We start from the raw sequence: 21,513 nt of genomic DNA, 5'->3' as shown, positions 1-21,513 counted from the left end.
TTTGTTGACATTAATTTTATTTATTTCAAAATTCTTTATTCAAAATTCAAGACAGTAGAATTATACTTTTTTAATTTAGATTTATGGCATTCAGTTTTATCATGAAAATTAATTATTTCAAAAAAAAAATGGGCCTAAGTTACCTACATAAATCTTTTTCAGCACATTAATCAATGCCTACTTCACTCATTTTTTAATATAGTGACTTTCCAATGAATTATCCCGTATCTAACAATAAATATACTAAATTTGTCAATAGAATAATGCCATGAATTTTTCATAGGCTTACTCGGTCACTTGATCTATCTGTCAGAGCTTCCAAACCAGTCACCCAAAATATCCCAGTAGAAATGTTTAGAACAACCGATTTCAGGTAAGATTTTTTTTCTCAATAGGTTTATCCGATAATCAATAATGAATATTAATTTATTTGTAACAAATGAAATGATTAGTTTAAAAACCTGTTCATTAATATTTTTTCAAAACTTACTCTATAGCTCACACAAGAAATTTCTAAATTTAAATTATCACAATTTAATAAACCAGAAACTAAAATGATAACAATTAATAATTGCCAGTTTAATAAATCCAGTTTTTTATATACATTTTTTTAACAAATACCGACCTACCTATAGCCATAAAGTTCATATTATTGTATTTTTGATAATTTTCTAATATCATTGAATTGTTTCGATTCTATGCAGAACCAATATGAAACCTTTTGGACCTGAATGCTAGCACATCAGTCAAGGGATTGACTGCTTTCTGTTAAATTACCTACACAAAAAATACTAATTTTTAATTAAAAAGGCCTGTCTTTAAAATAATAGTGTTATTGTACATGTACAAGCTATATTTTTATAAATTCAATTCACTTGCTGTTAAGAATACAAATGCTAACTTTCAACACAGTGCTTTAACAAGATGTAATTTTTTTATTATCCTATGTTTAAAATTTGATCAAAAATTGTCTATGTACTTATATTTAAATTCTTTCTGTTCACAACCCACACATTATTATTGTATTCTGATTTGAAATTTGTTGTATGGAATATTTATGACAATGAAAATTATGTAATTGAATAATATTAGATTTAAACCGACCACCCGCTTGTCTCTTGAAATGATCTAATTTTAATAAATATATAATTATTATAAACATAACCTATTTGTTTCAATTATTTGATATGCTTCATTTGTTACAATGCCAACACAATGTTGAATGATGACATATTTTGTCGGTCATTAATGCATTTCGGTAAAAACAATCAATTCTACTTACGAGTAGTTCACTGCAAAACCAATTTAATAATATACAAACAACCAATTAATTAAAAAACAACCTTTAAGCTTAAGATTGAAGGTGGGCAGATCCTACTTCATCCCCTGTGCAAGAAGTAGGCTACTATATTTATTGTCTATGGTTGCTATAGCCGACAGTGTTTAGATTGCGCCTGTTGTATCGCTGTGACCACTCTTACTTGTTTCCTGTCCAAACCATCAGACCTTACCTGTTATGTGATACATTAATGATGTTTGACTTACACATTACATTATTACAGCGGTGACAAGAATTTTATATACGGTCATTATACACCTGTACACATGCATGGATTTACCGCAAGCAATAACGTATAAATTAAACTATCGCCATGATAACTGTTTACACACAAAAGTGCTGACTATCTCTCTAAATTCATTCTTCATAATGCCAAGTGTTAGAATTAAAATAATACACAGATACAATAAGAGTTTCTGAATAACTCAGTGTTAAAATGACAAGAAATAAATAAAAAATTGTTTATTTAAATGTTATTTAATAAAATATAAAACTACCCCCCTGAACATATTTTATTTTACAGATTGTTATCAAGCTGTTAAAACCTGTGATGTGACAATTTTGTCAATATGTTATTTTTAATAATAGTAGAAACCACCAATTAAACATGCTCACTGTAATAGACTGTAGTAATGCTAGACTGTTAATACTTCCAATTTATGTATGTAGTAATCATATCGAAACTATTACAAATACTCGATGACATGTTATTTAGAGAGATCAAGTGATTAACAGACTAATTGTATCATATTTGTGGTTATTGAACAATTTTTTAACTCCCATAAATAACAATTTTGTCACATAGTAGGTTTTAACACCTCCATGAAAAAACTAACTAACAAAATTTTTATGATACAAACATAATCACTGGATAAAGTAAGTTATTTATTATTACCTTGGAAACCGTCGAAGCATTTAGATTTATGTATATACAAATTTAGTGTACACTTTTTATGTTGAATCTTAACACCCTACCTCCACCCCTCGCCACTGCTCCCCTCATCATCACACTTCATCACAAAAACATGTGATATTTTTGAATCCCCGCCCCCAATTCATTAAAAAAGAAACCATTTCATCTCTGTTCTGGCAGAACACACTAACTGGAGAATACTAGTTTTGAGTAATTTGACATTGAAGTTGTTAAAATGTTTGAAATGGTCTATCATGTGAGTTTATTAAGTATTTGTAAAAAGGATGACTTTAAAATAAAGACTGTTTATTTATTAAGAAGGTTTCCAGACGGTAAAGTTTGAAATAATGAACATTTTAGTATAACTAACTCAACATGTCATTTTTTCGAATTAGTGTCTTTTGCCAGAACAGTGACGATTTATTCTTTAAAAAAATGAGTCTACTTTGTTGGTTTTTCCACAACCCCTCTAACCTCCCATCATAAATAGTAAACCTCCCCCTCTTGGGGCGTGACGTTATATATAGACGACCCCTAATGTAGTTACATTTTTCTCATTGATATTCCCTCATGAAATTTCCATAAAAAAAATATTCATTCATGAATAAAAATGTTAAATTTAATAGGAATGTATGCAATTAACATAAAGCTTTTATTCACATATCAAATGTGAATCAGGAAGTATTCAAGAACTATTGTTATAACCGGAGCAGGGAACCGAACCAGAAATGAACCCGTTATGATTTTTTTCATTTGAACCCAACTTTTAAAACATGTAGGGGTTCCACAGCTCTGGTCAGAACAGGAACAATAATTCTTACATTTATAACACCCACAAACATGATAATTGAGTATTTTTCCACTTCCCATTAGTATTTTAAGTGTAAATTCTTGTTAAATCACTTATGCGGGCCGGGTACTTAGTGACTGGACATCGGCTGTCGTTGTTCAGGTGTCTCACTATGCACTTGTAGCAGAAGACATACCTGGAATAAAAATATTTATATCTGTACCTACGAGCCAGTGTATTGTACAGGAGCACACTCAAGGGGGGGTTTTCGCGTCCGGACCACCCCCAGGAATAAAAAAATTGAGTTTATTAAGGTTGATGGTAACACTCGCTAGATTGTACATAAAAACTCGTCTCGACTGCAACACATCGAATTTGTCTATGCCCTTTTCCTTGCATTCATAAAACATATGTAACTTAATCAGCGTTGCCAGATAATTATTTTACCAAATCGAGATTTTTACCATGTGAAATAAAAAAATCGGGATTTTGGAGCAAAAAGCGGACAACCTAAAAAACTTAGTTCAATATTTCAAATGCTCATCTCTATAATCATAAATGACACACCATAAACTACAAAACTCTTTAACTATCAAAATAATAGTATTAAACTATATTTTTTTCACCACTCGCCAATTTGTACTGATTTGGCTGAAGATTTTACTTCCTGAAGAGTTTCTTTCAGCACATGTTGAATTGTACAAGTAATTCCGATTTTATCAACTTAATAGAACACATTCTGATTTTTCATCTGACCATTTTAAATTCATCTGATAAAATACCCATTCGGTAACGCAATTATTAGATGTTGGTATGCTTAAAATAAATGAAATCAGCTAGAAAATATTTTCTAAATATAGTCTCTTTTCTCGGGAATAACTTGAATATGTCTTAATCTAAATGTCGCGCCATCCCGGGGGGCCTGTTAGTGTCAGATCATGATAGAGCAAGAATGTTAAACGGTGGCCATCATATCATACCCAATATTTCCGCCTTCTTATTCTCTTAAACACCAATACAAAATCGCTGTATCTTTGTCTGATATACAATGACATTTATTCATTTTGAGAAGAATATTGCGTTACATCATTGTCATGGCTGTGTGCGAGGGAGCGACTTGCAACATGGCAGGCAGTTATGGTTTATGGCTATGTTCATGTTGAGTTAAATTTCAGTGTGCATTACGCCTAATTGCGGGAAGCAACATTGCCATGTTAGTCACTGTTTTGTTTATCTGCCATTCTACTTTCATCGTTCTTAATTAGGTAGTTTTATATAACTTCGGTATTCTATGCATCAGGCTCTAAGGAAATATTTATATTAAGGTTGTACCTCAGTTGAGGCACGGTCTAAAAAGATCGTGACTAGGCGATGCGCGGATTGCGGGTGCAAATGACGCATGCCAAACAAAATATAATTTGTCATATAAATCCAACATACGTCCATTTTATGTTCTGTTTATTGTTCTATTAGTAACAATAATAATATATTCATTGACATGTTTTCTTTTTAAAGTAAATGGGTAACGTTTTTAGTCATCTTTACACGATTTAAGAATTAATCCGCCCGTCGCCATCACGAAACAAAGTGACGTGTTTCTAGCTCGACGTTCTCTCTCAGAATGCGAGCGAGTCCAAAATTTCGTTGCGCCTATAGTTGAAAATTATTTGCCGTTTCACTGATGTATCATCACCTTAAGGAAATATCTTACCCCGATACTGGCAATGCTGTTGGTATTTTCCAAGTCTGTGGACATATCGGACACCTGTATATAACTTCGGTATTCTATTTGGAAAGTAAAAAATTCTAATTCTAGGCCCTAAGGAAATATTTATATTAAGGAAATATCTTACCCCGATACTGGCAATGCTGTTGGTATTTTCCAAGTCTGTAGACATATTGGACACCTGTTCATGTATTGCGATGCTCGAATGTCCGCCTGTTGGAATAGTCAATCATTAATCTACAACGTAATCAAGTAATAAAAAGAAAAGCAGTTGAGCCGTTTATTTATCAAAATCGATAAGATAATCTAAAAATGGTCAAAATCTAGCAAATAATACGTACATATTTAAATGTAATTATCTATAACTTCTAATAATAAAATCTAACAAATCGAATAAAATCTAACAAAAACGAGTGTAATTTTTTAAAACGATAATTAAATTGCTACATAAACCAGTAAATTAAAATGATAAAAACAAGTGGTAATAATATTAAAAATGCGTAGGTAAATTAAAAAGAATTTGACATTAAAACCAATCATTTAAGCTTGAAACCTTTATTTACCATGAACTGTGTACATATCGGTATATTGAAATAGATAGGTACCTCATAATATGTAAAAACAAATAGTGATTTATATGGTTTTCTCTGCACGTAAGTATGTAGTACGTATTTAGATAAATGTGTAATAATATTTACTTTCGGAGGCTCTGGGATGGGCAGCGTGGTGGCTTCCATGTGCGGCCCTCTATCTTCCCACCACTTGAGGAATTGAATGAAGAACGCTCCGATTTCCATGGAGCGCACTATTACAGTTCCGACCATTCCAAAAGTCACTATGGCAGAACTGAAAAATCAATATTATAAGTATTTGTGGATTTTGATGAAATGCCAGCACACTAGGACTCTCTGTTAATGGTTGCATCCAGAGGGTCGGAGAGATTTTGTGATACTTTCAGGGACGTGTAAACGTCAACAATTTCCTGTACCCGGGGTTCTCCATTAACCCTTTATAAGGCAAAGGTCAAAAACGGTTTATTTATCGACCACTAAATATCATACACTAAACATGGAAATATCAACCTTAGTGCTTCAAGACGTTGTCGAGAACGTTATCTGGTTACGAAATAAACCATCTAATATGAAGTGTACGTCAATCGCTCGCAAAACATTAATTCAACGATTGGTCGATGTATCGGCCATTGCGCGTTTGCGGTCGCGACTCGACGGATTTGCGAGTGACACTTGACTTTGCAAGTCATTTTTTCCCATTTATATTATGTTTTGTGAAAAAAAAGTATGTACATAATTATTTATTATGCATTTATTTATCGACATTATATTTTTTACTTGGAACTTTAATTGGAAATAGAACGATGAAACAAGTACTCTATTTACTTGTTTTATCATTCTTTTTCCAAGCGGGAAGTACATAACCTCAAACTTTCAATTTGCACGACTAACTTCTAGAATTATTTTAAACATAAAAAAGCGGCTTAGGCAGCTGTGCATAGGTATATTTTATTGTGAATATAGTATACTATCATGAATATATTTTATTTTTACTCAAAATATTTGGGATCGGAAAAGTTTTCAAAATATCCGTGAAGAAATGGTGTTTTTTTGTTAGTTATGCATCAATTGAATGCTAAAATACTCAATTACTATCAATATGGCAACTTTCATGGGATTGTATTGCATTGCATTGTATTATATTTGACTGTAGAAGTAACATCATCATCAGCCGAGGTCTATCCACTGCTGGATGAAGGCCTCCCCCATCATACTCCATTTTTCTCGGTCATTTCGTAATATGGTAATGTTGTAGGTAGGTAGGTACTGTTACGATAATATGTTTTATTTTTATTTCAGTTCATCATGAGTAAATCCAAGAAAAAAAGTCTGTCGATGTGCTTATTGTAGTACGGCTAGAGAGTCAAAACGCACATCTTATTTTTGTAAGCAATGTAACGTGCCGCTTTGCATACTATGTTTTGAAAAGTATTACGTAAATGGGTGTAAAAAAAAATTAAATTGAATTGTAAATTTTCTTATGATTAAATAAATAATATGTACAACCATTATTTCTTTATTTTATTTGAAAAAAATATATCAAAAAAAATACCTGAATGGGCACTGGTTGATAAAAAACTATCATAAATTAAATTAAATAAATTTTCCAAAATTCTGATAGATATTTTTTATTTTGATATTGAAATTGTTTTAAGATATTAAATATCTGATGCAAAATGATAGAGATCGGTTTGAAATGAAGAAAAAAAGTGCTTTGCCCTATAAAGGGTTAAAAGTGAGACTGGACTAGAAATTTAAATTAATAAAAGAATATTGTGTCAGGCAGTAAATGTCGCTTCAATCCAATGAAGGTGCTACGTTTCATGGCATTGAACCAATGACATTAATATGGACGAATCATCTGGAAAAGAAAATGACACTCACTTTATTGTCGGGTCTGCCGATTGGCATAATCTGTTCTAACACCATTACAATAAAGGTTATATTGCTATAAATTCCTGATGCATTTTGTTGGGTCTGCCGAATGGTTCGGTTCGAACGGGTTCGCTCAAATAAACATTGATATTAGAAACACTGCTCTAACGCCATTACAATAAAGGTCATATTGCTATATATTCCCGATGCGTGATATCGCATAATGGAAATTGCGTGACGTCTACCTATACATGCGAATTTACTTGCTAGCTACTGTATTGAGTGCGTCGTCCATTAATAATGTCATTGCATTGAACCGACAATTAAAATTGCAACTTGTACAAAACATTAATTTGTCATGTATGGTTCGGAAACCATAGAGAATATGTTGGGCTTAGAGGAGCGGAAAGTGCTACACAGTATCTTTTACATCTTTGGATTAATTGTTATTAACTTAAAGTTACGTAATATGCATTTTGACCTAAGAATTTGAACTCTAGATAGGGGTGTTATAGGTATTTCATTTCAGGAATTTTAAAGGCGAATCGAACGATTGTATTCATATTCTTCTTCTATTGCCAGCCCCAAAAACAAAATTGTGACTCGCATTCTGGTTTGAAGTCTGTTGTATTGTTTACATAACCTACTTATGCTTTTATCAGCGTTTCAGATGATAATAATGGTCAATGTATTGCTTTTGGCTGTCTATATAAAACTGACAAGGGAGTATCTCTCCACGAGACGTTTTATGCCTGTGTTTGGCCCTGAAAATTGGCAAACAAATCTCATTGTACAATTAGTGTGAATTTCTCTTCAAATGAACCTGCAATGCAGTCACTTGTAGCTAACCTAATCATTAGATCAGAAGACTCTTTTTTGCCACAATTTCCGTCTCTATAAGTTCTTTCGACATATTTGATTTTGACTTACTTGATATTACCACTCCTCAAATCGCCAAAGAAGTCCGACCACGTTCTATCTTCAATTCCGGTATTGTTAGGTTGATAGTTTAAGGTGAGTGACGCGATTTTTAGCAGTGGCGAGTGACTGACGGATCTACCCGACATGTACGCCAAGTATTGAATCATGCAGACCGATTCATATAGAAAGTGGAACGATGCATGAATTTTGACAAGCAGCTTTTGATAGATGCCTTTCCAATTCTGAAAAAACAAAGGATAATCAAAGTGATGACTCAGTTACGATAGCATCATGATGAAACCAATAGCCAATTCACTGCAATCGATCAGGTATAAATTTATCATATCAGTTTCTTCAGTTCAGTCATCAATAACGTTGTCAAAATAACATAACTTAAAGAATGAGATTGGCGAGACTGTCGTCGCTTTTACGTGTAAACAGTTATTATCGCGATAGTTTAAAATACACACTATGGTGCAAGTAAATCCATGCATGTGAACAGGTGCTATAGTTCCTTTATTATCAGTATGTTTCAATACATTCCAAGACGAAGACCTCCTCAAGCTCAATCTACTCTTCTCAGTTCCTTGTAATGACTACAGGCGCTATATATCGAGTTAGATTCCCATTTAAACTCGACTTTTCAATGTTTTTTTTTAAATTATATTATTATGTCTTGAGTCATGGACACTGATTGCCTTTCATCGACTTGTATTGACTTTCAAATGTGGCAAAACATCCTTTATTGAACGTACATAATTTGGAAAAATGTCAGAAACATAGATACATATACCGTCAAATGGGGCGACATTGAAATCGAGGGGCTACTTTGATACTTTGAAAATGATTTTGAAATTGGCAACACAGTACCCACCGGAACGGTATAATTATAAGTTACCGGTCTATTTTAAAAGATATATCTATGGTCTACCTGTCAAACTACAAATACGGTAATTAAGTGTCCGATTTGTTGTATATCGGAATCCGTAAACATCAAGGTGAATTTGGTGTCTTATTTGAAGAGCTATAAAATGTGAGTACCCTTTTATTATCATCGTAGTAATCCAATGATTATTTAAATACTATAGTGATATCACTATTTCTTTTTCATATTTTAAATTCAAATTTATTGAGGTGAAGTACACTTTTGTGTAACATACTGATTTAGAGTATGGGGCGTCATTGATACGGGGTATCAAAGTCGCCCCCACACCTAATACCTATACTGAAGATGGTGTAGTTGCTAAATTTTAAGAATATTCTTGTGATTTTTTTTTAATTTCCATGTTTTTAATTTCAGAATAAGATGGTGCGACAGTACAAAAGAAAACTAAGTTCAAATTGTATGATTTTAAGTTTTATTGGTTATTTTGTATTGTAATTTTGGTCTCGTATAAAAATTTTCCTAGATCTTTGTTGTTTACCCTGTACTTTTTTGATAACATGATGAATAAATGCTATAATGCAAATCTGTACATTTTTTTGCTTATTTTTTTGATTGAAAATACGTTTTCACATTTTTATTTTATTTAATGTAGCTTGTAACTCCTGAAAAAAAAATTGAAAAAAAAAATGAAATATAGGGATGGATTTGAAGTCCCACATATAAACTAATGAAAGCATAAAAAAAATAGGTATCAAAGTAGCCCCACCCCATGGTGTGACTTTGATAGGGTACATTTTATTTTTTATTTCAATACGTATTCGTTAAAATTTCAATTTAATATTATTATTCGGTTGGTATTTATAATGCAATATTTACATTATTTTTTCAGTCTATTCCTATAGTCGGTTTTCAAAATATAGTAAATATAAAATCAATATCGATCAAAGTAACCCCACTTTACGGTAGGCAAAAATCTTGGAAAAAATTGTACTAAATGGTACTCACATACAGTTGAACTCGGTTATTACGATCATGGAAATAGCTAGATCTCGGATGTAATGAGGAAATATTCATTGACATTTCAGTTTATGATTTTTTCCATACATTTATTCACTTTTATAACGAGCTTCTCAGAGGGTATACCGAGCAAAACTGTTAATGTGTAAATCGTTTAAAAACAACATTTTCGACCCTAAGCAATAAAATCCGATCGGGCAGTTAATTATACCGATGCCGCCGGGATCGGATTACATTTATGACACTAGTTAAGTGTCTAAGTACCTAATTGGTGTTTTTGCCGACAACATTCAAAAAGTATCCACGCATATGGTTGAAATTGTATGTAAAAAATCCAAGCTTTATGAAGTCAGTAGGTACCTACCAGCGCCGGCAGCTCATTACAATAAACAACTTCTTTTGTAATTTATGAATGCCATGCTTGTTCCGGGGATTTTTATGATGGTTTTCAGATTTTTTATGTTTTATGCTTAAATAGAATGTGGCATGAAAAATGTTATACAACAATATAATGAGTAATGCGTATAACGGTCAAGTTCAGTCAGTCCCATCTTCTTGGTAATAACCAAGTTCAACTGTATATGTATTGTAATCCATTACCATAAATATAGGTTTATGTCCTATTGGGTACAATTGTTTTTCTAATAGTTATGTTTCTGAGAAATTAAAAGTTTAAATGTCACATATAAGCATACTTTAGGAGTCAATCCATCAAGTTCCTGTAATTTGTACTTCTCCACCAGCTGGTCTAGTTTCTGCCTGAGGTATGGAAACACGACTAGCAGAAATAGCGAGATCTTCTCTTCTCTGGCTGGCAGGTGGCTGTTATTGAACATTTGCGACCTGAGTGGAAACCGCTGCAGGCCGTAGAAGGATTCAGCAAACGATGCTGCTGTAAAGAGTTTTAATTCAATGTATCATGTCAACTACCTCATGGAATAACACACTAACTCTAAATTATCAACTTTTCAGGAGAGCAAAAAAACCAATCAAAAAAATGTGTAGCAAAATCCGTTTATTTTATGCAAATATTATTTAAATTACAATTTATATCTTAAAAAATAATAACAATAACTTGTGATACCAACACAGGTGGATTATTGTTTCATGTTATTTAAGATATTACAAAAAATGTTGTATAATCATAACTCTACTATACTCTTACGAGTATTATTTTAAACAGTATTTTGGGTGTTCTTCGAGAAAAAAATCCAAAAAAAAATTGGCTGTGTGGAATTTTTTTCTATGCAACAATAACTCAAAAAAACAAAATACACTATTTTGAGTTGGTGTGTTATTCCATGAGGTAGTCGATGTTTATTCAGTTAAAGAGCACACAACATTACTAGATAATAGACAATTATTATTAGTTTGGTGATCAACGAGTCCTGTGAGAACAAGCATTGTCAGCAAAATCTGTGACATAAGAATCGATCGTGGAAATATTATTTAATTATTTTTATATACATTTTTCACAAACCATCGGCATATCAGTTAATGCTTACTTAGTACGAAACGTGGACGGCGAAAAATAAAATCCGTTTAGTACATACATTTTAGCATACAAATTTCACATGAATCTAATTACCATTTGCAAATAAAAACTTTTACCACAGTAATGTTATTAATATTTATTATGTTAGAATGCATTTATCCCAAGGCATGGGATACTCAGTGTAAGCATTATTAAATCGTGAGGAGTTCAATAAATAGACCATCACGATTGAAAAAATATCTCACTCCACATTTTATCTTGGTAGAGAACTGTCACTCTGTACCATCATGCCTCGGCCAAAAATATCTATGTCGCTGTTATCATTTTATCATTGTATCACTGTACTTGTGTCAATCCGTCAAATAAACACGCAACCGCTCTCAACAAACATACTTCAGTTCTTCACTAATCTTCTCATCACACCATCATCCACTTACTTAAAAAATTATAACAGCAAGCAATGTTTTAACACAATGAAAGACATATAAAACACTTATACTGCTGTCAAGTGCGATAGACAAAAATAATATTAATTTAATTTGGTGGCAATTAAAAAGGAAAAGATAAAAGACTCACCATAATGCCTTAGGTAATTATACTGCATGACCGTATTGAAGAGTATATAAATCTCGTCAAACCATTTTAATTTTTCATTAATTTTAATTTTCGTCAACCAAATTTTCTACGATTGCAAGATATGCTTCCATTATTTTTTAAACGAGGATGTCAGCACTAATCGACTGAATCGTCTGGTTTGTGGAAAACTGACATTGCTCTCAAAAGTTGTAATATTCGTGTTCGTTCCTTCGTTTGCAACCCTTTAAAATGTGCCGCCCCTAAGCATGAACCGCCTACCACCACGGGACGTCACTGAGGATAGAGATAGGTAATGTTAGAGGAAGCCGGGACCCCTTCTGGCTATTTAAGATAGCACAATATTATATTGTTTGTTGATATGAGTGAAATTTTATTCTGTTATTTAATTTTCAATACAATGACACAAAAGGTCTAGGTAAGGGGGGGGCAAACTTTTTAGATGGAGGGCCAAATTCAAGAATTCAAAATGAGTGGCGGGCCGCAAGTAAAATACCATTTTTAGATATACACTATTTATTATCACGAAAAATAAACATTACAAAAAATTAATGAGAAGAATGAAACGGTTGTACATTTTTTAACATTTTTTTAAATTCAGGTGTTAATTTTGTAGTTGATATTCTCAAAACTGCCCATTTAGGGCATCGGCGATATTTGATCGTAAAGAATTTTTATTGAGGTTCATGATCGAAAATGTTTGTTCACATATATAGGTTGATCCAAAAATAACGAACATTTTTCTTGCATAATCTTTAAGTTGGTCGAATTTGTCTGAATTAAGGGCATTGTAAAATTTGGAGATTTCTTCACGACGATGCAATTCTCTTAAATCAGTGTCACACAGCAGATCAATAATCTCAAGTTGTAGCTCCGTCGGTACACTATCAATATATATTGAAAATGGATCGCGTACTATTGCTAAACTTGTCTCAATTTTTCGGAAGACACCAAATCTTTGTTAAAAATCGTCATTCAGAGCTTTAATAATTTTACCATATTCTTCAAATTTATATTCTGATATATTCAGCAACTTCAAAGTTGGAAAGTGGTCCACGTTGTTATTCGATATTTGTCAAAGGAATAACTTGAGTTTTAATTGAAATCCATTCAAACTTTTTACCATATCACGGGCATATATTTTTTTTCCTTGCAACGCGCAGTTAAACGTATTTAAGTAGTTATGTATAGTATTTAAATGTGTCACGATGTTCAACGTAGAAAATAGTGGTTACATAGTGTGAGACGAGATGCAAGGAAGACGTACTGAGATAATACATTTACGAAACAACAAATTCTTCAAATTTTAATCTATTGTCAATATTTCTTTAAAAATATAAAAAAGTTATACGTAATCAGAAGTACAATTAATGATGGCGGACCGCAAAAAACTACCCGCCGGGCCACATGCGGCCCGCGGGCCGCAGTTTGCCCCCCCCTGGTCTAGGTACTATCCATGACAAAATAAGTATCAATATGCCATCTTGTTAGGTGTAAAAGAAAGGAAAAAAAAAACAATTAGTGTTAAATGTTATACAAAACAACCTTATCAACTAAATGGTTTACATCCCTTATCAGTTATCTTAATCTTAACTCAGATAAGAAACTGTAAGGGCTCCAAAAAATAAACAAACAATGATAGTAATTAAGCACAAAAGTTGTGGTCAAATGAGATTTAGTGCTAAAAGCAAAAAATGTTAAAGTCTACAGTGTGCAAAAATTTCCCATGCAATTCAATGGTTTGATTTTAATATAAATACTTTCAAATCACAGACAATGGTACCATAAGCTTTCTGTGCTTCAAACAGTTTAAGTTTTGCTAAATTCAGCGTTTCGTTGAATCGTTCAGCTCTCTTTCAAAATGGCAGCCAAGGCAGTGTCTAAGGAAAAGAATTTGAAAGATCTTCTTCTGTTGTTCGACAGGCCTACTGAACCCATCTTCACTCCCAAGGGTGACGATGAAACCATTTTGAACATCCCGACTGAATATTTGGTGAGTTTTATTTATTTTCAATCGATTTAAATATTTCAATTAATGCTTTGATAAATTTTGTTTGACCAGTTATAAAATTACTTTAAAAATCTTTGTAACTAAGTCCGTACATAATTAAAGTATTATGTTTCAGTTTGTTTTCTATAGTTTTGAAATACTGTTCTGTCTTCATATCAGTGACGAAAGGTGGAAGTAGGTTGTAGAGATCTGACATAAATAGTGCACACCAAACTTTGTCACTCATACTTATTTGTTTTCATTGAACTTAGAATACAAATAATTGTAGGTGGTATTAGTTAGTTTTTTTTAAATTCAATTAAACCCTATGTAAAGCAATTTGATCCACTGCCATGAGAGAAGCAGAGGATTGAGAGGTGTGGAAAGTCTTGTTATCTCAGAATATGACAGAATTTCAAGGTAGTCAGTCATGTGGGAACGACAGAGAAGAAGAGATTTCCGGAAATTAAGTTTTCTTATATTCCATGTATAATAAATTCCATCTTCTCTCCGATTTCTTTTAACATTTGTTTATGATTAATACTGCCATTAAAATTCGTGTTTGAATATGTTGATAAGTCTAAAAACATTCATTCTCAGGGCAACTATTTGTAAGGTTGGTATTCTGTGGTAAATCAGGAATGTTTTTAAATTTTAGTTTGTTAAGAATTTACAAGCATTTTACTAAAATTTTAATTATCCAAAAACATAATAATCTGACATATCACAGAAAGCCAAACGTACAAATAGCTGCCCTGAGAATAGATGTTTTTAGACATACCTATCAACATACAACATCATGCCATACACGGAAATAGTATTATACCTGTAACTATGACCTATATAGTTACTAAATTTTTAGCCATTCTGGAATAAAATTCCTGATGTTCTTAATTATTCAGTTGCAAGGCGACCTAGATGCGGTGACTTCCTTAGCCACCAATTTCGACAAGGAAAATCCGGACGCAGTCCATTTGGATATCTCCAATGTCCGGAAACCAGACTTGTCTTTCCCGAGGCAGCTGGGACTCATGAGTCCTTTCTCTCTCTTCATACCGCAGCACAAGAAGATGGCTGCCAAGCTTATTGATATATTCATGGGTAAGTAACACACAGACCTATTTTTTAGCAATGTTTTTATAAGTAACATTTTAAATACATACTTTTTCAACTATTACTGCAAACTGATTATGTAATGTATCATCATCATCAGCCTGAGTCTATCCACTGCTGGATGAAGGCCTATTCAAGCTGCTTCCACTTCTCTCGGTCCTGTACATTGCGTTGCCACGTACTTCCGCAGAACTTTATCATTTCATCGATCCAGCGGTCTCTAGGTCTACCTTGCAGACGTTTTGTACTTCTTGGATACCACTGGATGACTAGATTTGTCCAACGATTGTCTCTTCTTCGAGCTATGAGTCCTGTCCATCTCCATTTAAGGCTTTTAATAAACTCTATTACATCGCAAACCCTTGTCTGCTTCCTTATAAACTGATTCCTCTTTTTGTCATTTCGCGTTATGCCCAGCATGCACCTCTCCATACCACGTTGTGCTACTCTATGTTTCTGGATCTCTCTTTTACTTAGGGTCCATGTTTCACACGCATATGTGATAACAGGAAGCACGCACTGGTTGAACACTTTGCGCTTTAGGCACAGTGGTAGGTCACTTTTGAAGACATTATTCAGGCGGCCAAAAGCACTCCAGCCTAGCTTTACTCTGCGAAAAATTTCATCAAATATACATCCATCTATAGACGTGTATCGATTGCTAATCTGCAAACCATTGAAAATCATTCTTTTGTTATTGAAATATTTTACGAACTGTCTTTAAAAACTTTTCAGCGGCTCGTGACGGAGATGAGTTGATGTCGTGGGCTGTGTACGCTCGTCCGAGGATCAATGCAGCTATGTACAACTACTCCTTGTCTGTGGCCATGTTGCATAGGTAATTAATTATTGTCTATTGTTTATATTTAAATCACATAATTCGGAAACACCTAATAGAAACAATCTTGAAAAAATATAAGTGCTGGGTCCACATGCAACTGATTTCAGCGAATGTGCTTGACCAATTTAGCCACCTGCACGAAATTAACCAATAACTATGCGTATATTTAAGTTAATAACTGTTGTGCCATTGTAAAGCAGAAGTCATAAAGATCTTGTATCTTGATCTATTGGTTATGGGTGTGAACTCACTATTTATGTGTTTAGATCCATGGTAAAAAAGAATTTTGTACTGTAGATAAATATTAAAATCACTTTTTTTCAGGGCTGACACGAAGAAAATCTACCTGCCCAATTTCATAGAGACCTTCCCGGATAAGTACGTTGACAGCCGAACCCTTGTAAAGGCTAGGGCTGAGGTCTCCGTTGGACCCAAAGGAACTTGGGTAATTAATTTCAAAACATTTAATCTTATTTAAATATTCCTTTATTTTTAATACACGAACTGGCAAGCCCATCCAAAGATACAAAACTTGTTAGGTAGGTACTTAATATATCGATTGAATCAACACGCAAATAGAATGATGTCAAAACACTTATTAGAACATTTCACAGTAAACTATGTAGAATGTAAAACTATGTATTATCCTGATCGCTAGGAATATGTTCATATTGATGTTTATATACTATGTAGGAGCCGATTAAAGTGCCCCGTGACAACACCGGTTCAGATACCAACATTGAACACCGAGTGGCATACTTCCGTGAGGATTTGGGCATCAACCTTCACCACTGGCATTGGCATCTGGTGTACCCCAACTATGTGACCGACAGGACCATCGTGGCTAAAGACAGGAGAGGAGAATTGTTCTATTACATGCACCACCAGGTTCTTGCTAGGTAAAACATTTATTTCACTAATATCACACGTTTCAGTCCTTCACTCAACTATGAATTTGATTACTTTGTCTATGTTTTTACAGACAAATTGCAAATAATAATTCAAAATTTGCTGTAATTCGAATAGTTAATGAAATTTCAAATTAATAAATATTTAGTGAATGTGAATTAACTTAATTTTTTGAGACGTGTAGAAAGGACACGTGTCTATAATCCCATAAAATTATAAGCCAACATTTCATACAATGTTTATTGAGTTTTTATGCCTCATGATATTATTACTATGGCAGTATCTGACAGGACGCAGATTTTTAATGACACACATTGAATGTAGAGCTCTTACTAAAATCGCTGTAATACCGATAATTTGAGTCGTAGTATTACATAATTATTCAAACAGATGTCACTGTGTGATTAATTTTTTAGATTATGCAAATCAATCGACAGTGGCTAGTAATTTGAGTTTATAGTCGGACGAGATAACTTGCGAAATTTGTATGTGCGGCCTGTCGAACACGGCGTCATAGAGTGAGAAAACTCGCTAAAACCGGTTAAATATAACAGTATTTGACTTTTGAAACGGCTATTCGGTAGTGAAAATTTTACTATATAACATTCTTTGTTTTCAGATACAATTTCGAACGTATGTCAGTCAACCTGAACCGTGTGAAACGATTGAGCAATCTCCGCGAACCGATCATCGAAGGCTACTTCTCTAAGCTGGATTCCCACATTGCTGGCAGAGGATGGCCGGCGCGCGCCGACAATACTGTTCTTCAGGATGTCATTAGGGAGGTGGATAACATCCGGTTGGATGTGGCTGATCTTGAGAGGTGGAGGGACAGAATCATGGAAGCAATTGAAGAAGGATTTGTCGTCAAGGTGTGTAAAGAAATGTCATGTGTCATGTTGAGATATTTTGTCTAAAATGGGACGACATATTTGTTCTTTGTTTCTGGGACAAAACTACTTGTGTAAGTTTTAATGCAGCTGAGATAATTGCATGATTTCATCGGAGTTTCGAAAATGTTGTAACATAGAAGTTCATTGATATTACTTATTTATATCAAATAAGTATTGATTACGTATGCTCTGACATGTTTTGACATGCTATGACAAAATCAATTACTCCCATAAAAGAGGATAATTAGTACTCGTAGAATTAAAATGTTATTTTTGTTAAAATGTAATGTAAAAACTTTTGCCCCTGTCCCACAGATCTGTTGTTGAATGTATCACAACAACCTGCTAATATAAAAAATATTTAAATAATCTGAATTTAAAACAATTTCAGCCTGATGGTACACGAGTCGTTCTGAGTGAACAAGAGGGCATTGACGTCCTCGGAGATATTGTGGAGTCATCGACACTGACGGTTAACAGAGCCCTGTATGGAGATCTTCACAACATGGGACATGTGCTACTTGCTTTCTCTCACGATCCGCAGCATCTGCATTTGGTAAATATTGCTATCATTCTTATACTTTGAGGATTGACCTAGTATTGGTAGAAACTGATGACCCCTTCAAGAGCCATAAGTACCCAGTATAGCTTGACTAGTCACCGATACAATCACTGATAATGTCAGTATTAAAACAAGTTTTCGATACGTGAAAAATTTAATAAACACTTAGTTGCAATATGTAAAGAATTATGGGAAATATTGACCAAGGACTACAGCAGACACTTTTGGATGCTACTGGTAGCAGTCACACGATGCAGACTATATTTCTTGTACTGATATGAATACCTGAATTGTGGCTGTGACCTCTACCAACCACTGTTGGGTTCATACACCTACCAGTGGCTGTAATCAGATAAACGTGATTACTTCTAATCAGTCTAATTGTTAAACATTATTTATTGTTATTAATTTTAGGAATCGTTTGGAGTGATGGGTGACTTTGCAACAGCTATGCGTGATCCTGCTTTCTACCGTTGGCATGCGTATCTCGATGACATTTTCCAGCGATTCAAGGGAAGCCTGCCAAGATACTCCGCCAAGAGGGTAAGATTGCATTTCCAAATTTTTTCAGTTATCATATTGTTTTTCCCAAACAAATGCCAGTATTTGCATAATACATTGTTTTTTTATTTATTCACAGCTGGATTATGCGGGAGTCAAGGTCAAGAGTTTGGACATTAAACTGAACAGCGATGCGTACAAGGGAGAAGATGCCAGCACGTTCCAGACCTTCTGGCAGGAGAGCGACATCAATCTCTCCCGTGGTATGGACTTCACTCCGAGAGGCTCCGTATTTGCCCGATTCACCCATTTACAACACGAAGCATTCACATACAAGTGAGTTATATACACACGGGAAACAAGGCATTCTATTCTTATTAATGAATTCTCAAAATAATAATCGTCAGCATTGAGTTGCTAGATTGACTTTTTGAAAGTCTACCAAATGCAGGGGGGCGGTTAATTTTCATGGTTTATATTCATTTGTAAATCACGATAAAAATATAACTATTGAAAATAATGTATGCTTTCAGCTTTGATGTCAACAATGAGACCAACGCTGAAAAGATGGGAACGTGCCGCATCTTTATGGGCCCCAAATATAACGAGAGAGGGCAGCCATTCTTGATGAGGGAGATGTCGCAGTTGATGGTTGAAATGGACAAATTCGTCGTGTCATGTAAGCTTTGAAATCATAATATTTTCAACAATACAGTTGAATTTCAAAATAATGTTTGCGACCCTGTTTCATATTCAAATACATACTTTCTTGTGAATGTTTCATATTTTATGCATATAAAGAATAATCTGAATTAAAACTTGCAGTGAAACCCGGCATTAACACCATTACCCGTCAGTCTATCGACTCCTCGGTTACGATCCCATTCGAGAGGACGTACCGCAACCTGGATGAAGACCGTGGTGTAGCAGGATCGGAGAAGGAGGCTCAGTTCAACTTCTGCGGCTGCGGATGGCCACATAACATGCTTGTTCCCAGGGGAAAACCAGAGGGCATGCCCGTTTATGTGTTCGTGATGATTTCGGATCACACTACTGACAAGGTGATTAATAATGATATTTTTTTTATTCTATACTGACAACATTTAAGAATGTTATGATACTTAGTGTTGAAAATAATATTATATACGTTTGAAAAACGTCATTTAATGTCTGGTTGAATGTTATTGTTTTTTCAATAACATAATAATATGCATATTTGGTTTAAGGGCACAAAATGCGGTACAATCCATCTATTCAACTTCTAATTACCTCCCAAATTCTTTCAGATTGACCAAGACGAAGAAGGTGAATGTGCTGACGCCGCCAGTTACTGCGGCCTGCGGGATCGTCGTTATCCTGACACCAAGTCCATGGGCTACCCATTCGACAGGGCACCCCGCGACGGAGTCACCTACATTGAGAACTTCCTCACAGACAACATGAAGCTCTTCGAGACCAAGATCAAGTTTACAGAGAGGACCGTGCCGGCCAAGGCACCGTCCGCGCCTGCCGTCACGAGAACTGCCAAGAAGTAACTCACTCATAATGATTGAAACTGCCTGCAATTTTTCATCCTCACAACATTATCCGATATTAGCATTCTTTATTTAAAATTAATGACAGTACACAGTATATTTTTTTTATTATTTTTATGGCATTCAATTTTTGTTTAAATTATATTATCATCAACTTCATAATAATCAAAAAAAATTGTGTACAAATAGAAGGATCCTTATACGTTATTTCTGTCATGACATTTGAATTTATTTAGCAAACGCATGAAGCATCGTTTCGTTGATAAGCATCACGAACATGAACATCGCTCAGTTGCCATTACGATTTTATTATTCATGCAATATGGTGGCCATTTTTTTAATGTTCAATGTGATTACTTACTCGAGTGCAGTTATATAGAGTTTTACACAAATTTTATAGAATTTTTCAACTAAATCATAATGCTGTAATATAAAGTGTAGTATTACTAGGGGCTTATCTACTCAGTGACAGATTGTCTTTTTTTACGCTCTGCAAATTGGCAAATAATTGACATAGTAGAAGTGTGAAGTTTTCTTCAAAAGAGCTTGCAATGCAGTCACTTGTAGCTAATTTCATATGTCCTTAATGGTCCCTTTTTCTTCAATTTCATACATTTAACTCTTTCTATCTCTACAGGAGGTTTCAACATCTTTGATAATAACTCTTGTTTCTTGTAATCAAATCTTCCAATTTGTTGACAGTAATTTTATTTATTTCAAAATTCTTTATTCAAAATTCAAGACAGTAGAATTATACTTTTTTAATTTAGATTTATGGCATTCAGTTTTATCATGAAAATTAATTATTTCAAAAAAAAAAAAATGGGCAAGTTACCTACATAAATCTTTTTCTGCACATTAATCATATGCCTACTTCACTCATTTTTTAATATAGTGACTTTCCAATGAATTATCCCGTATCTAACAATAAATATACTAAATTTGTCAATAGAATAATGCCATGAATTTTTCATAGGCTTACTCGGTCACTTGATCTGTCTGTCAGAGCTTCCAAGCCAGTCACCCAAAATATCCCAGTAG

General features: G+C 33.8%; 2 protein-coding genes across 2 annotated transcripts; one reads left to right on the top strand and one right to left on the bottom strand.

The window, feature by feature from the left end:
- Positions 1-1,806: 1,806 nt before the first annotated feature.
- On the bottom strand, positions 1,807-11,786 carry LOC147069448 (peroxisome assembly protein 12-like). Its single transcript, XM_085950809.1, has 6 exons — positions 11,780-11,786; positions 10,735-10,931; positions 8,146-8,378; positions 5,467-5,614; positions 4,896-4,981; positions 1,807-3,238 (listed from the first exon to the last, which is right to left on the bottom strand). Exons 1-6 carry the CDS (start codon positions 11,784-11,786, stop codon positions 3,130-3,132), a joined length of 780 nt encoding a protein of 259 aa, XP_085806935.1. The 3' UTR covers positions 1,807-3,129.
- Positions 11,787-13,989: 2,203 nt separating this feature from the next.
- On the top strand, positions 13,990-20,472 carry LOC147069447 (phenoloxidase 2-like). Its single transcript, XM_085950807.1, has 12 exons — positions 13,990-14,121; positions 15,021-15,219; positions 15,967-16,069; positions 16,397-16,517; positions 16,766-16,971; positions 17,601-17,853; positions 18,266-18,430; positions 18,851-18,979; positions 19,077-19,273; positions 19,471-19,616; positions 19,763-19,998; positions 20,224-20,472. The coding sequence occupies exons 1-12, from the start codon at positions 13,990-13,992 to the stop codon at positions 20,470-20,472; spliced, it is 2,136 nt and encodes a 711-aa protein (XP_085806933.1).
- The last annotated feature ends 1,041 nt before the right edge of the window (positions 20,473-21,513 follow it).

This window comes from Rhyacophila brunnea, unplaced genomic scaffold (assembly GCF_057557595.1).
Source record: "Rhyacophila brunnea isolate RB1 unplaced genomic scaffold, BYU_Rbru_1.0 scaffold_23, whole genome shotgun sequence".
Classification (NCBI taxonomy): Eukaryota; Metazoa; Arthropoda; class Insecta; order Trichoptera; family Rhyacophilidae; genus Rhyacophila; species Rhyacophila brunnea.
The sequence above is the reverse complement of the archived record's forward strand: the minus strand, read 5'-3'. Positions and strand labels throughout refer to the sequence as shown.